This window comes from Typopeltis vanoorti, chromosome 15 (genome assembly GCF_054136105.1).
Source record: "Typopeltis vanoorti isolate ZY-2024b chromosome 15, IOZ_Tvanoo_1.0, whole genome shotgun sequence".
NCBI lineage: Eukaryota > Metazoa > Arthropoda > Arachnida > Uropygi > Thelyphonidae > Typopeltis > Typopeltis vanoorti.
The window spans coordinates 38139107-38153197 of record NC_143563.1 but is presented as its reverse complement, the minus strand read 5'-3'; the positions used below and the strand labels follow the sequence as shown (position 1 = coordinate 38153197).

At 34.7% G+C, this 14091-nt stretch overlaps 1 protein-coding gene across 3 annotated transcripts in view; it reads right to left on the bottom strand.

Moving 5' to 3' along the window:
* Nucleotides 1–4155: 4155 nt before the first annotated feature.
* Hmgs (hydroxymethylglutaryl-CoA synthase) overlaps nt 4156–14091 on the bottom strand; it is a 169161-nt gene continuing 159225 nt past the window's right edge. For all 3 annotated transcript variants that reach the window (XM_090404627.1, XM_090404626.1, XM_090404625.1), the window contains exon 9: nt 4156–10170. In XM_090404627.1, the coding sequence (XP_090260753.1) occupies nt 10054–10170 (117 nt within the window). In that variant the 3' untranslated portion in view covers nt 4156–10053. The remainder of the gene's footprint in view (nt 10171–14091) is intronic.

Below are 14091 nucleotides of genomic sequence, written 5' to 3'. Positions count from 1 at the left end.
AACTTCGGTAATAAAAGTTAAATGCTGAAAATTTAACTTCAGTATTCACTACATCTGTTTAAATGGCGACAGGCAGCAACTCCGGGACCGCCACCTGTCGGTGACAAATAACTATTCTGGCAATAAAATGTTTCGTTATTTAAAAAAAATCCCATGTCTTTCTGTGAAAACCGCATCATGCTACTGTCTATACTTTTCAAATTATTGAATTTTTACTTTTTCTGTTACTTTTGTATCACCTGGTATATAACCTTAAAATCTATTTCATTTTTTAAAGAATTTTTAGAATATATATACATATGGACTCATGAAGGGTATGGTATGCTTCATGATGAATATATTTTATATATGCATTTAATTTTCATAGAACTTATTCAATTTGTAACTACACTGATGTTCAGTACATAAGGACGAACACTATTTGTGAGATTACAACCGCAAATTCAGAAGAATCAATTTGTAGCAATTTATATTACTGACGATTTCGCGTAAAAAGCGGGTACACATTCAAATTTTCGAATGGCGCGAAAAGTGGTCGCGTGATAGCATTCAATAGGATAAAAGGCTGCGCTAAGGTGTGTTTCAAGGAAGCTCTTTTCCTGAATAAAGTTGCAAAGTTCGATATCTTATGTCTCAAAGACATCTAGATTATTTCACGTGGGAAAACTTATTGGAAAGCTTGAAGGCCACAGCATTACTGATATTACCAGAAAGTTTGGAATCTCACGTAGCATTGTATCTGAGCTCTGGACAGCGTTTCAAATAGAACACTTCCAGACGTTTGCTAAGAGGTCGCCTTTGCACTACCATGGAGCAAGAAGAGATTTTTGGAGACCAAACCTGTGCACATTATTAGTGTATGTATATATATAATATATTATATCATCATATCCTATATATGAGCCTGTGTAGCTCAGTGGATGTGGCGTTTGCACACCACCGCACTTGACCGCACGAAGGAAGACTTGATTTCGAGTCTAGTCGGCGACTAGAGGAAATTTTCCTAAGCCTTTTTTCGACCGGTTCCCGAGTTAGTCGATCTTTGGCACGGGCAAGCGGGTTTTTTCTCCCGGAAACTCGGGTTTTTCGTCCCATAAACTCAATGAAATCGACCATAGAACCCACATTATTTCAGACATTAAATACAAGTGTTAGAGACCATGAGATGGCGGCACTTGTTGAGCCGTCACTCTTCACCACGTGCCGCTTAATTAGTGATAGCCTTGGGCCAGCTATCTCTGATTGGGTACCAGTGGAGATTGAACTGCCCACTCAGTCTCCAAATTAAGATAGGGCTAAAAACGGCCTCGCCAACTCCATATACAGGGTGTTCGGGATAAATTTGACAGTTTCGTAAGGAAAAAGAAAATCTTCTTTGTATCTATTAAATTTAATGAATTGACAAAAAAACATTACAGGCAGAGTTAATTACAATACTATCAACAAGATTTACTCAAAATAACCACCATTAGCATCGATCACAGCTTCAATTCTGCTTCGGAACCTCGAACAAGCTGATGCTACAGTCTCCCTGGGAAGGGCCGCAAAAACTGTTTTAATTTTATCCATTAACTGGGCTTTTGTATTACTGGAAGTGCGATTGGTGTCTTTTTCAACTGCGCCCCATACAAAATAATCCATGGGGTTAAGGTCTGGGGAGTTTGGAGGCCAAACATTTGGACTGGTGAAGTCGTAGAAATTTTCAGACAACCATTTTTGACTTTTCCCAGAGGTGTGGCAAGGGGCCGAATCCTGCTGCCATACATACGGCCTACCATTGGCTACCCTTGTTATCCAGGGCTTGACTACAGTTAGCAACTCCACGAACAAAGCCCGAATTCCAATGCCAGGGTTCTTCAACACCTGTTCCTGCAGATTTGCGAGGAATTCTGCTGTACGAACGCAATCAGATCGTCTGCTAGGGATCTTTCTTCTTGCTACATCCTCGTAGTCACCATTGCAAGTCTCTAGTTCATGCCTGATTGTTTTTACTGTATTCAGGGAGCATTGGGCAGCAGTCGTAATATCCTTATTTTGATGGCGGGCACGAATCATCATGATACAAGTTATTCTCTTCCATGATTCAGGTGGGTTCCAGCTATCCATCCTTTCTGACATCTTGTATATGAATGAAGAAGGGTCCAAACTTTTAAATGAAGAGAAGTGTGTGTTAATACATGTAACTTACGGAAAAATATAATTAATTATAAATATGTCAAATTTATCCCGAACACCCTGTATATATATATATATATATGGGAATAAAATGGCATTAGCTGATTTTTTTTTTTTTTTTTCATATCCTATATAATATATTAATATTATATAGGATATGATCATACAACTCCAGGGTTAAAGGTTAACTTAAAGGAAGAAATTCAAATACCTCGGGTCGGTCATCAAGAGGAATCGTGACCTGGATGATGAAATACAGCACCGAATAACATGCGGCTGGACGAACTGGAGAAAGATGAACGGGATCCTGTGCGACAAGAGAGCGAGTTGTAAAATGAAAGCTGCATAAGATGGTGGCAAGGCCAGCGATGCTCCATGCCGTGGAGATGTGGCCTATAACAAAGGCACAGGAGAGGAGGATGGAGGTGGCAGAGATGCCGATGTTGAGATGGATGAGTGGCGTGACAAAGCAGACAGAATAAGGAATGACTACATCAGAGGGATGGTCAAGGTGGGGCCGATCGGTAAAAAGGTACAAGAAAGGAGGCTGAGGTGGTTCGGTCATGTAGAGAAAAGGAGTGAGGAGTATGTTGCTAAATGAGTGGAGCGTATGGAGGTGGCAGGAAGGAGAAAAAGAGGCAGGCCCAAACTCAGATGAAGGGATAAGCTGGCAAAGGATCTTAGGGAGAAAGGATGGAGTCAGGAAGATACCCTGGATCAGAGAATCTGGAAGATTAAAGATGGGAACGCCAGGAGCCCCTGCGATTTACATACTCAGTGGGATAATGAAGTAATGCTAATATAAATCGACACACCTATTTTCTGTATGCCAGTAATGGGCAAACATGGCGATGCAAGCCAATTTGACCTCAGGAAGATGGTTGGGTCTCAAGCTGCACTTGAAAGTTTATTTTTCACTTGGTTAGACTATAATAAATTTAGTTTAATCCTTTATTTAAGTGTGAGCAAACAAACTTTGTGCCTGAAAATATCTTCAGAACTGGAGTAAGGTAGTACAACACTGGGCAGCTCATAGCAAAGGTGGACGAAGCTAACATTACTCCTATCTCAGTATCTCCCATAATGGAGATACTGAGATAGGAGTGGGGGGAACCTTTACTGAGGGGGGGAACTAGGGGGGGGAACCTTTATTGAGGTCTCTTCAGTGGGAGCCAGGCCCAGAAGTGAAGATACCAAGGAAAAGCAAAGTCATCTTTACCTATAGGAGTTGCCAAAAGGTGTGTCACCTTTTTATTAAATTACTCTGGATTTAGAGAAAGATGTTGAAAGTTTATTTTTCACTTGGTTAGACTATAATAAATTTAGTTTAATCCTTTATCCAAGTGTGAAGGTGGCACACCTTTTGGCAACTCCTATAGCGGGTAAACTGGCCTTGAGAACTCAACACTACAGACATAGTATACACTGGGGCATAGGGCTGACCACCTTATCCTGTGAACAGTTTGAGGTCCAATGATTAATAAACCCTTGACACCGCAAGGTAAAAGGCATAGCTGGTGGGGGGGGTCTTCCCAGGGGGGACACTTTTTTGGCGTTTACAAAATCTTGTCATACTGTCTATAAAACAGCAACTGAATGATGAAATAGACGACAATGTCATCGATAATTTTGCTAACAGAAAAACAAGAAAAATAACATTTTAGAATATTGGAATTAAAGTTTTACTTCAAAAATAAACATAGTGTTTTTAATTTATTTCCCTATATGTCATTTTGACTTTTTGGAATATTTTTGGTGTGTGTTGAGAAGGGCAGCAAAAGCTCTAGCTACAACACTGGGTGGTAGATGGCATAAGTAATGTTATTGTGTGTTGGAGGATTAAATAGTGGAGTTGCAATGAGTTCTTGGATTCCATGGAGGTGTCCCATAATAATAATAGCAGTAATAATAATAAGCAAACAAACATCAAAAAAATATATTTTTTATGATAATTTACAAAATAATTAATTAGTCATTGCCTAGACATAAATAACCTGAGTTACACATTTTTAATGTCATGATATTATGTTGATTCATTTGTAACTAAATATGATTAAACAATTACAGTAGCAGTGAATGTAATACATATGTATTTAAGTATTTAAATATGGACCACAGTAAACAGGTTTCTGTGTTCCTATGAGTATACATGTGTGTGTATCATCAACACCAATCAGGAAAAACTGTTTTTTAACAACTTGTATTAGTAACATGTTAATGAAATTTCAGTCCAATATAACAAAATATTAATTTAAAAAATAAAAATCTTCTAATTTCCAATTTACAGGTAAAAAAAAAATAGTTAACAGAAAATATTGCATTGGTTAAAAAATCTTGAATATTTATATAACAGTTATATTATACTTTGATTTTTTTTTGTTTTTTTAAAGCCCAAACAAAATTAACAGTTCTCAGTAAAATACCATTGTGAGCATAAATATATAAAAAAAAGGCCATTTTATGAGGGGAAAAAAAATTCCATTACACTAGTTTTCAACAAACATTCGGTTTGAATTATCTGAGCAAGGTACAAGAAAATAGAAAAATTTATTTCTGCATTTATTACATTTCATTAAAAAAAACTACCGAGTGAACATAAACATTCATTTGTTACACGAAAATGAATACTGGTTGATATTAACTTCTTAGAGACACTGATGATAAAGAAATGAATTATTCAGGCAGAAAATCATATATCTGTAAAACATCCAAATCCTTTCTTCCTCTTTACCATTTTGATACTTTTTTTGACTAAATATTTTAAGCGATAATACTTTATAAAAAATGTTTTCTGTCAAAACAGAGGTATATATACCAGATTTTTCAGAGGAAGATAGCAAGGGAAAGACATTCCTGAGATTTGAATAAATGCGATAATTAAAGAGGAAAAAAATTATAGCAGATGAGGGTGATAAATGGAATAAAATCCCTGGCAAGTGAATGGGAAAAAAGATATGCAAAATAAATAATGGACAATTTGAGAAATGAGCTTATTAAATTAATAAAAAGAGTATGCATGAGTTGAATATTTAAAACTGTTTTTATCTATATAATAATACCAATGTCTGTGCCAATTTATTTATGCTTCAAGTCTAATGGCCAAAAGTTAAGTGATCTTCAAGTTCTGGTATTTAATTTAAAGGTATATTAAATAATCCAATATAACCAATAATCCAATGCAATTAAGATTTCATTACTACTGTCCTCTGTCCTTTTTTCTTCCAAAAGATAAATTTTCAATCTGCTAAGAGGACCAACTGCATTAATCACCCCTTCTGTATCTTGGTGTTCATTTATGTTATTTTAGTGAATTTTTTTGCTTCAAAGTTCACCTGATCTGATATCTCCCATTCTGTTTAAGCTTTTTCAGATTAGCTTTCATATTCTTGAATCTCCAATCTTTATTCTAATCCAATGCTTTGATCCATATGATAAAGTTTAAAGTGTCTTGTACACTCTTACCTTGGTGTTCTAACTTATCTCTCCCTCTCTTATTCTATATAAAATTATTGAACTGGCTGTCTGCTATACCAACCTTGATTATTTCATTATCTATTCCCATAGTTAATCTGCATCTTCACTAAAAAGTTTTTTTTTTTTTTTCTACAGGTTCACTATTGTGAATACAGTTGTTTTGTATTTTCATTACCAATGCTCATACTAAATATTATGCAGCAGTTAGTTGGTTTGGTTGGTTAGTCACAAAGACTTAGGCAGGTTTAGAATTACTTCATCTGCCTAAGAGTAAATAACTAAGCTTAACTCTCTCAGATATTAACATTTATAGGAGCCTCACACACAACAGGTTCCAAGACCTATGACACGACAGTATAGCGATGTGTGAGCAAGTGGCCAAAAGGAAGGAACAAATTTACTGAACTGCGTTTTGAACCAGGAGGTTTAGTTATTAGGGAAAACAGTATGGGAAAGATTGTCACAAAGAGTAGAGGAGTAGGAAATGAGGGTAGAAGGTAGCTTTATAAACAATGAGAAGTTAGTTCAATGAGTTTGGAGTTGAACTGTATGAGTGTTGACTGGCAGTTTCATGTGTTTGCATGCGAGTACAAAAAAGTGGAGGGATGCTAGTGGGCCAGTACAACAGAGCAATGCTCAATGAAATACTTATAGAAGAGACAATGCAGCAATACAGCATCTATAAGAAACCAAGTGGAAGGAATCAATAGGAGAGGGGGGGGGTCATCAATTAAGTGAATTGTCTACTTCTGAATAGCTACCCCATATGTGTGTGGGAACAATATTCTGAAGTTAGGCAGATTTGTGCCAGAGAGAAGTACTATTTGGAACAAAAAGAATACCAAGCTTTCTGGAAGCTGAAGATCCATATATCCATATGTAATTTATCCAGGATAGGTTACATGTGAGAGTTAACCTAAGAAAAGAAAACTGATATTGGTTTGAAAGCATAAAATTGTAAAAAGTGAGGAAGAGTGAGGCACGGTCTTTTATTTTTTCTGGAAATGAGGCAGGATTGTGTTTTGGGGTCATTAAAATTCACCATGTTATCTTCCCCACTCTTGAGAATGGCAAGGAGATAAGTTTAAGGCACTGGTTAAAGAAGATCTTGAAGTGTGAACTACCTGAGCACTACAAGGTTTTTGAAAATGAAAAACAGTGGAGAGTACTTACATCAGCAAAGATATGAATAGGACTGGATAAAAGAAAGAGAGAGAAGATCACTGATGTATGGGAAGAAGAGCACAGGTGAAGGCACAGAGCTCTGAATGAAAAATCTCATGAACGGAAACCATCTCCCATGGCCCACAATGAATGACCAGAGAGAAAGCTAGCAATCCATCTACAAAGAGATGGAGGAATACCATTACATGGCAGCTTGGTAAGAAGGCCACAATAGATAGAGAATATAAATTTCAATGGAAACAGTACTGCACTACCTTACATTTAAGTTGACACACCATTTTCCTGTGCATGATTTGCAGCTTAAGTATAGTCACTACTTGTTATAAGGTTCCTTCAACACCATACAATTTTAGTATTTTAAATTCTTATCTTCTAAACTTTGTCAAAGTCCTCTACTCTTGAAAATCAATAAACCTTAGTGATTCTTGTTAAATTCTATTGATTTTCCACTATTTCGTAGAGCAAAGCTACCTCCTTCAAACCTAACACTTCCAGGAAATGAAAGTGCTTAAATCTCTAAAGAAAAATGGCAACCTCATTATTACTGGAGCTAAAGAAGGTAAAGAGGCAGTCATACAGGATAAGAAAGAATACTTTAGGAAGATCTCCTTAATGCTTCATGGTTTTCCACCCACTATTTCCCTCTTGTCTGATCTTACTATTAATTAGATTAATGAAGTTAATAAATGGATTGATATCTCCAATTGGGATGAAGAATTAAAGAAAAAAAACTCAAGTTTTTTATATTCATCCTCCCAGATTATATGGTCTTCCAAGGATCCATAAGTCTGGTATTCTGTTAAGACCTGTAATTAATGACACTGGCTTCTCCAAGTATATAGTTTCCAAATGCCTGTCTACATTATTATTTATCTTCACTAGAAAGCATGCTTCACATATTAGGAAGAAAGGGGGAAAAAAAAAAAGTCCCATATTTTATTCCCAGAAGATCTCTGCCTACAGTACTAATGTGTGCAAAATTTCATTGACGGGTTTGTCAGAAAAATAAAATTAGGAAACAGCAAAAATAAATGAAAACAAATCAATACTTTTCAGAGCTGAATGCTAATATACATGTGAAGGGGGAAAAATGCAAGCCCATCAAGGATTACTGCTAATGCTGTTATATTGTGTATTTAATATCCTGAAATTCTCTCATTACAAACTTTTTAAATTTTGACCTGTTAAAAATATCAGCAAGATATTTTCATTAGTTCTAATCATATAAATAATATTGATTAGTTCACGATTAACATGTAATGATCCATATCAAGTAAAACTAAGATCAATAATATATAAACACACACAACTCCTCTAACATTTTAGAATACTATAATAAATTTACTTTTTGTTTAATTATTTTTATTTATTCTTAAACTTTTAAAATACGCAACTGTGTTAAAAATCCAAGATAAAGTCTCATGGAATTTGAATATAATCAATTTAATGCAAATGTTTTAATTATCAGATCCTTATCACTCACTCAGTCATATACAAAATAAATGCAAAAGAAACATGCCTTCCAATGTCAATATTTGAATAAATCTTTAATAAATTAACAAAGAATGTCCTTCCCAAAAAAAAGCAATAATTGAGTGATATATACTTTCTGCCTGAATAAGAAAATGCTATGACTGATAGTTCTGTAAATGCCTATGCAACGATAAATATAACTGATGTTAAAGAAGAATCTATATGCCATGTGATCAATAGCTGAAGCATTATATAAAAACCATTTCCTAAAAATTATATAACCATTTATCAACAAAAATAAAGCGCCTAACATGGCTGTTTTTTCTATTATTAATTAGGTATGATTTTTTTTTTTCTTATTAACAAACATCTCCTCCTACAAAAAAAACTTTACTTATTTTTAATTATTTCTGAACATAGCAATTCCACAAATACTTTAGTAGGACTGTCATTTCAATTAAATATTTTAATGACAATTAATTTACAAAGAAAATTTGAATTAATGTATTTTGAAAACCCACAAATTTTATATAGAAAACAAGTTTCAGATTACATTACATAATGTATATCCCAATCATTAAAGAAAGATCCCAATAATTAAAAAGAAAAATCCCAATAATTAAAGAAAGATGAGTATCATTCTCATATATGACTTGCTATTAACAAGACTTAAAATGCATGTTTGAATTAATGAGCACTATATAGTACTCATTATTACAAATATGCAAAATTTAATTCATAAATGTTTGGAGATTGCCAACAAAGCATTCAGATAAATACGACATTCTTACATCAATATAAATGAAACAGCCTTAGTGGCGAACCATTACATTTGTAAGTCTTAAATTATTAATCTTAAAATTACACGCAGGAAATCTTCCCTATTTTACATATCTGTTATAAATAGAATTAATAAACATGAATAAAATCTTCATTCTTTCAGATAGAATCAAAACCAACATGACATTTCTCCCATCAAATATAGAAAAATATGCTCATAACTTACTCAATTCAAAGAATAATTTGTGCAAGCAACTTAACAAATCTTCAAGCCATTATCAAGATTCAAAATAAATTGGATATAAGCCCATCCCATATTTAACAAATGTAATTCTTTATTTATCTAACAATTTATATTATCTATGCTAAAATCTTATCCTTTGATTCTTTCATTATATTCTTATTCTGTACAAATCAGCAAAACAAATATGTTTAATTCAATAATTCAGGCACAGTTTAGGCATATAGATGGTATCAAAAACTATGAAATATATATATATACACATGTATATATTCATATATGCAATATATTTATGTACAAATACATGCAGGGTGCCCCTGGCTCCCTTAACTATAGATATATTCATATGAAACTAAGTATAATTATTCAGAAAATCAGGATATTTAAGTAGGTATTATACCTACCTAAAACTGTTTTTGCATATTTAGTTCCATAGAATATATACAGAAGCAGATATGATTCAATAGCTGCTATATGAAGAACTACAAACTGATCATATAACTCACAGGCTACTTACTTCACACGGTCTTAATATTGTATAATGTTCAACAAACAAGTTTCCTGAACTTCTGTTCCTTATCTTTGGCTAACCTCGGGTTAGATGTCTTGATCATGCTTATATTTCTCTAAAAATCTCTTCTAGAAGCAATCCAAATTAATGAATTGAACATTGTGGAATGTGTGTGGGATTAAAAAAAAAAAAATATCAAATTCATTCATTCCTTTTATACAATTTGCAATCCAGCAGTCATCAAAGTTTGTGTTGGCTCATGTCCATTATTAAGATGATGCTTCTTTTTCTCAGATCCTATAGCAGAAGGAGTCTTTTTGATGGAATAGTCCTTTAAAACAGATATATTCATGATTAAGTAATTATTAAATACAGTATCTAGTATTTATAAAAATTAAAACATTACAGCAGTAGGAAGATTAGAAATGGCCGACGTATTATTTAAACAGTGAAACTGATAGTGAAACATCAAATGAAACTGAATTATATACAAAAATCAATAAAGAAATTAAGTTATTTAAAGCTAAAACTGTGTAGGATCAAAGTACAGTAAATGAGAATAAGTGAATCTTTAGGCAATTCCTAGTATGTAGTCAATTCATAACAAATTTTTATGCTGGGTCAGCAAATAAATTATACTTGATAAGACATATTCTTATTTTATCCTTATCCATGCAAGAGCAAAAGTTTGCATATGAGGTATTTACATGACTGGACAAAGTATATAAAGAGGCAGATGACATTAATTCAAATTGTCCTAGTTTTCCATAATGCATAACACACTTCCCCTTTTGGTGTTATATTGTAATGCATTATGGAAAGGCAAATACAGGGTGATTAAAATTAAAGTATTCCTGTTTAAAGCCTTATTGAGCACCATCCAGTGATCCAAATGCTGCGAAACTGCGCAAGAATACATTGTGCATCATGTGGAAGCGATATCAATAAAAGCAGTTCCAAAATTCACCACTAGGGCAAGCTGTGTGATGTACCGAATGTAGATGTAATTTTTCTGTGTGAGAGAAGGAGAACCAGATCAGGTGAACGTGGCAACCATGTTGTGTGAAAAGCATGGTCGATCACTCTGGCTTCCATGAAATGTTTTTGAAGAACCTCCTGTACAGACCAATCCTGAATGAAAATGTTGAATCCATGCATAGGCACTGTTGTAGCTGTGGCACAACAAAATTGTTTATCATACTGCAACATCTCTCAGTGGTAACTGAGCAAGCCACAGGACCCGATTAGCAAATTTCCTCAAAGAAGAATGGTCCGATGATAAACAAAGCTGTAAACCCACACTAGACAGTAACTTTGGGTGAAAGGAATTTATTGGATTGCATGCGGCTTCTGTGTAGCCCATACCTGGAAATTGTGGGTATTCACAGTTCCTTTCATGTGAAAGTGAGCCTCATCTCCCCACAAAATCATCCAAAGTCACACAGCTTCCAACTCCACTCAAGCAAGGAATGCCAAGCAAATGTCAGTTGACTTTCAAAGTCCTCCTGGTGCAACATCTGTGTCAGGGTTTTCTTGAATGGGTAGAAATGCAGAATCTTTTCTAGACAGTTATGTAAGGCACATCCACATGTCTTGATACATGTGCAATGCAGGAACCAACACTATTATTCATAGGATGTTCCAGAAAGGCAGCATTCACGGTCATGGTGCAGCTACCAATCTCCACTATTCCACATTTCATCACATACTATCATGCAGTCTTCTTAAAATATTGAGATAAAAATGTTGGTTCACTGTCTGTCCAGGAGGAACAAATTCTTTGTGTACAATTCCAATCACATCAAAAAATTAAACAACACTGTCTGGACATCTGATCGAACTTGACATGCCTTCTTGGTGAATTTGCATACTTCCACTGATTTGATACTTGTTTTGTTTCTGGATCATAACCTTGGCACTAAGCCTCATCCCTGGTCACAACTTTTGAAAGTTCTAGTCATTAAGAACTTGTTCCCTCAAAATGCAGCAAACATCACACGATTTTTTTTAATCTTCCGTGAGAAAACGAGGCACAAATTTAGCACACATACATTTCATTTGCAAATATTCTGTTAAAATTCCCTGGCACAAACTCCATGACAAATTTGTCTCTTCAGAAACTTGCTCAATGGTCTTTCAATGATCTTCAACTGATTGCCTGGCAAACCTTTTTGATGTTTTCATCATTTCTACATGTTGAAGGTTGGCTAGATTATTGTTGGTCTTCAACTGACATGTCCCCATTTTTGAAATGGGAAAACCACTAGCAGACCAGCATTTTACCTTAAGCATCAACCTTAAAGACTTGTCGAAGCATAACAATAGTTATGCTTCAGTTTCACCCAAAAGAAAACAAAATTTCATGCACACTCTGTTCCTTGTAGTCAGCCATCACAAAATGGCAAACTTGCTTTTATACACTCACAAAAAAGCAACCAGAACAACGAATCAGTTCTCACAGGATGATGTCACAATGTCTAGCAACATCATCTGTAACTATAAAATGCGTGCGCCAAGTTAAGATTACAATTATTTTTGGGTACCCTCTTGTACAATAGAATGACAATTCTTTTGTCTCTGCTGGTCTGCATCCTTCTCAGTATTGCTGCAATTCTCTGGTTACTTTAATCACCTTTGCAATACATTCTCTTCTCTGAATTTCAAGTTTCTACTAATCATTAACCCCAGATCCCTTGCCTCTCCTACTTCATCCAGTACAGTTCCTCTTCCAGAGTATACAGCTTCCCATTAAATGTATTCCAAACATCAATGTTTGTAGAAACTATGAAAGTTTCGTTAGTTGACCTGAGAGTTTACGAGGATAGAATCCTCAGCATCCCCGTGTTGCCTTAGCTTGCACTACTTTAAAGACATGGGTGCTGCCCAAGCATCTGTATATTCACCTTTTATTACTTTTATATTCCCATTCACATGATACTCATTTTCCTCTCCCTTGATCACGCTACTCACATCTTGTGGTTGGTATTTACCCATTTCTGATATAATGCTGCCAAGGTCTATTATACTAATTTCTAAATCACAAAGTTCTTCCCATTTTGCAAGCACTGCATATCACAAAATGCCATAGTATCCTGTGTAGAATGCAGTTCTTAAATGGCAAAGGAATTAGTGAAAAGCCACTAGCAAACTGAATTGCAGCTACCACCATTTTTCAAACCCTGCACAAAGAATACTAACAAACTATACTAAACTATTAACGTTTAAGTACAAATTCCCCCAGGTGCAAACTATCTACAGACTATACATTCTGTCTAGCATAGATTCCCTGTAAATTTAAAGTAACACTAATAAATTATAATGAAAACTAAGTTTTTCACTGCTATTTCATAACACATATGACTATAACTCCAAACTCTGGCAGACCCGTATTTTCAACTTGGGCAAAATGAAAATGTGCCATCGTTCTTCCAATTGCATTACATAGACTTTTACATCAAACCATCTTCCTCTCTTCAGTTCTAACTGCTAACTTACAACTTAAATAAGTACAATGTCCCACTGTTATCACATAATTATATCATTCTGAACAGATTTTCTCCAGGCACCTTGTTGTATTCCTTTTCCAGCTTTTATTATATAGTTGGTACCTATGAAAGGTTTTTATAAACCTACACTACATTTGTACCATGAGTGAGCTAAAGATTTTTTTAATTTTTTTAGTTTTTATGGGTTTCTTATTTTTTTTACAAAGTCCAGAAACCCTGCTCTAGAGACCAAACATGGAACTCTTTCAAGTCATTTCAGGACTCCAATAAGTGGGATTATGATCTTACACAGGGTGATGAAGTTCATCTCCTACCTAAAGACATTCACAAACATACATGCCCACAGCAAGGCCTGAAACCAGGATGTTATATTTAATGTCAATTATTTGTTTTAAAGTGAAAAATCTGATCTTGTCATCTCCATTTTGGCTTGTTCATCCAGAATTTTCTTTTCTTACTCTCTCCTGAAGAATGCCCACATAAATCTTACCTGTAACATTCAATAGGGAAATTCCTCTAATTCTCACAGTGTTTTATTTCCCTATTTTTTATAAATGGTTATAGGGCTCTACTTCACCGAGAATTTGATCTGAATGAGACATTCATTAAAAGATTTAAGGGTAACAAGGGGGCCCAAGGGGATATGTTAATGCATGTATACTAATGGTAGAAGAAGTATCAGGAACAAGGATAAGGAAAAGTTTTTGGCATTGGGAATTGACCAAAATTATAGGGAATAGTGAGAC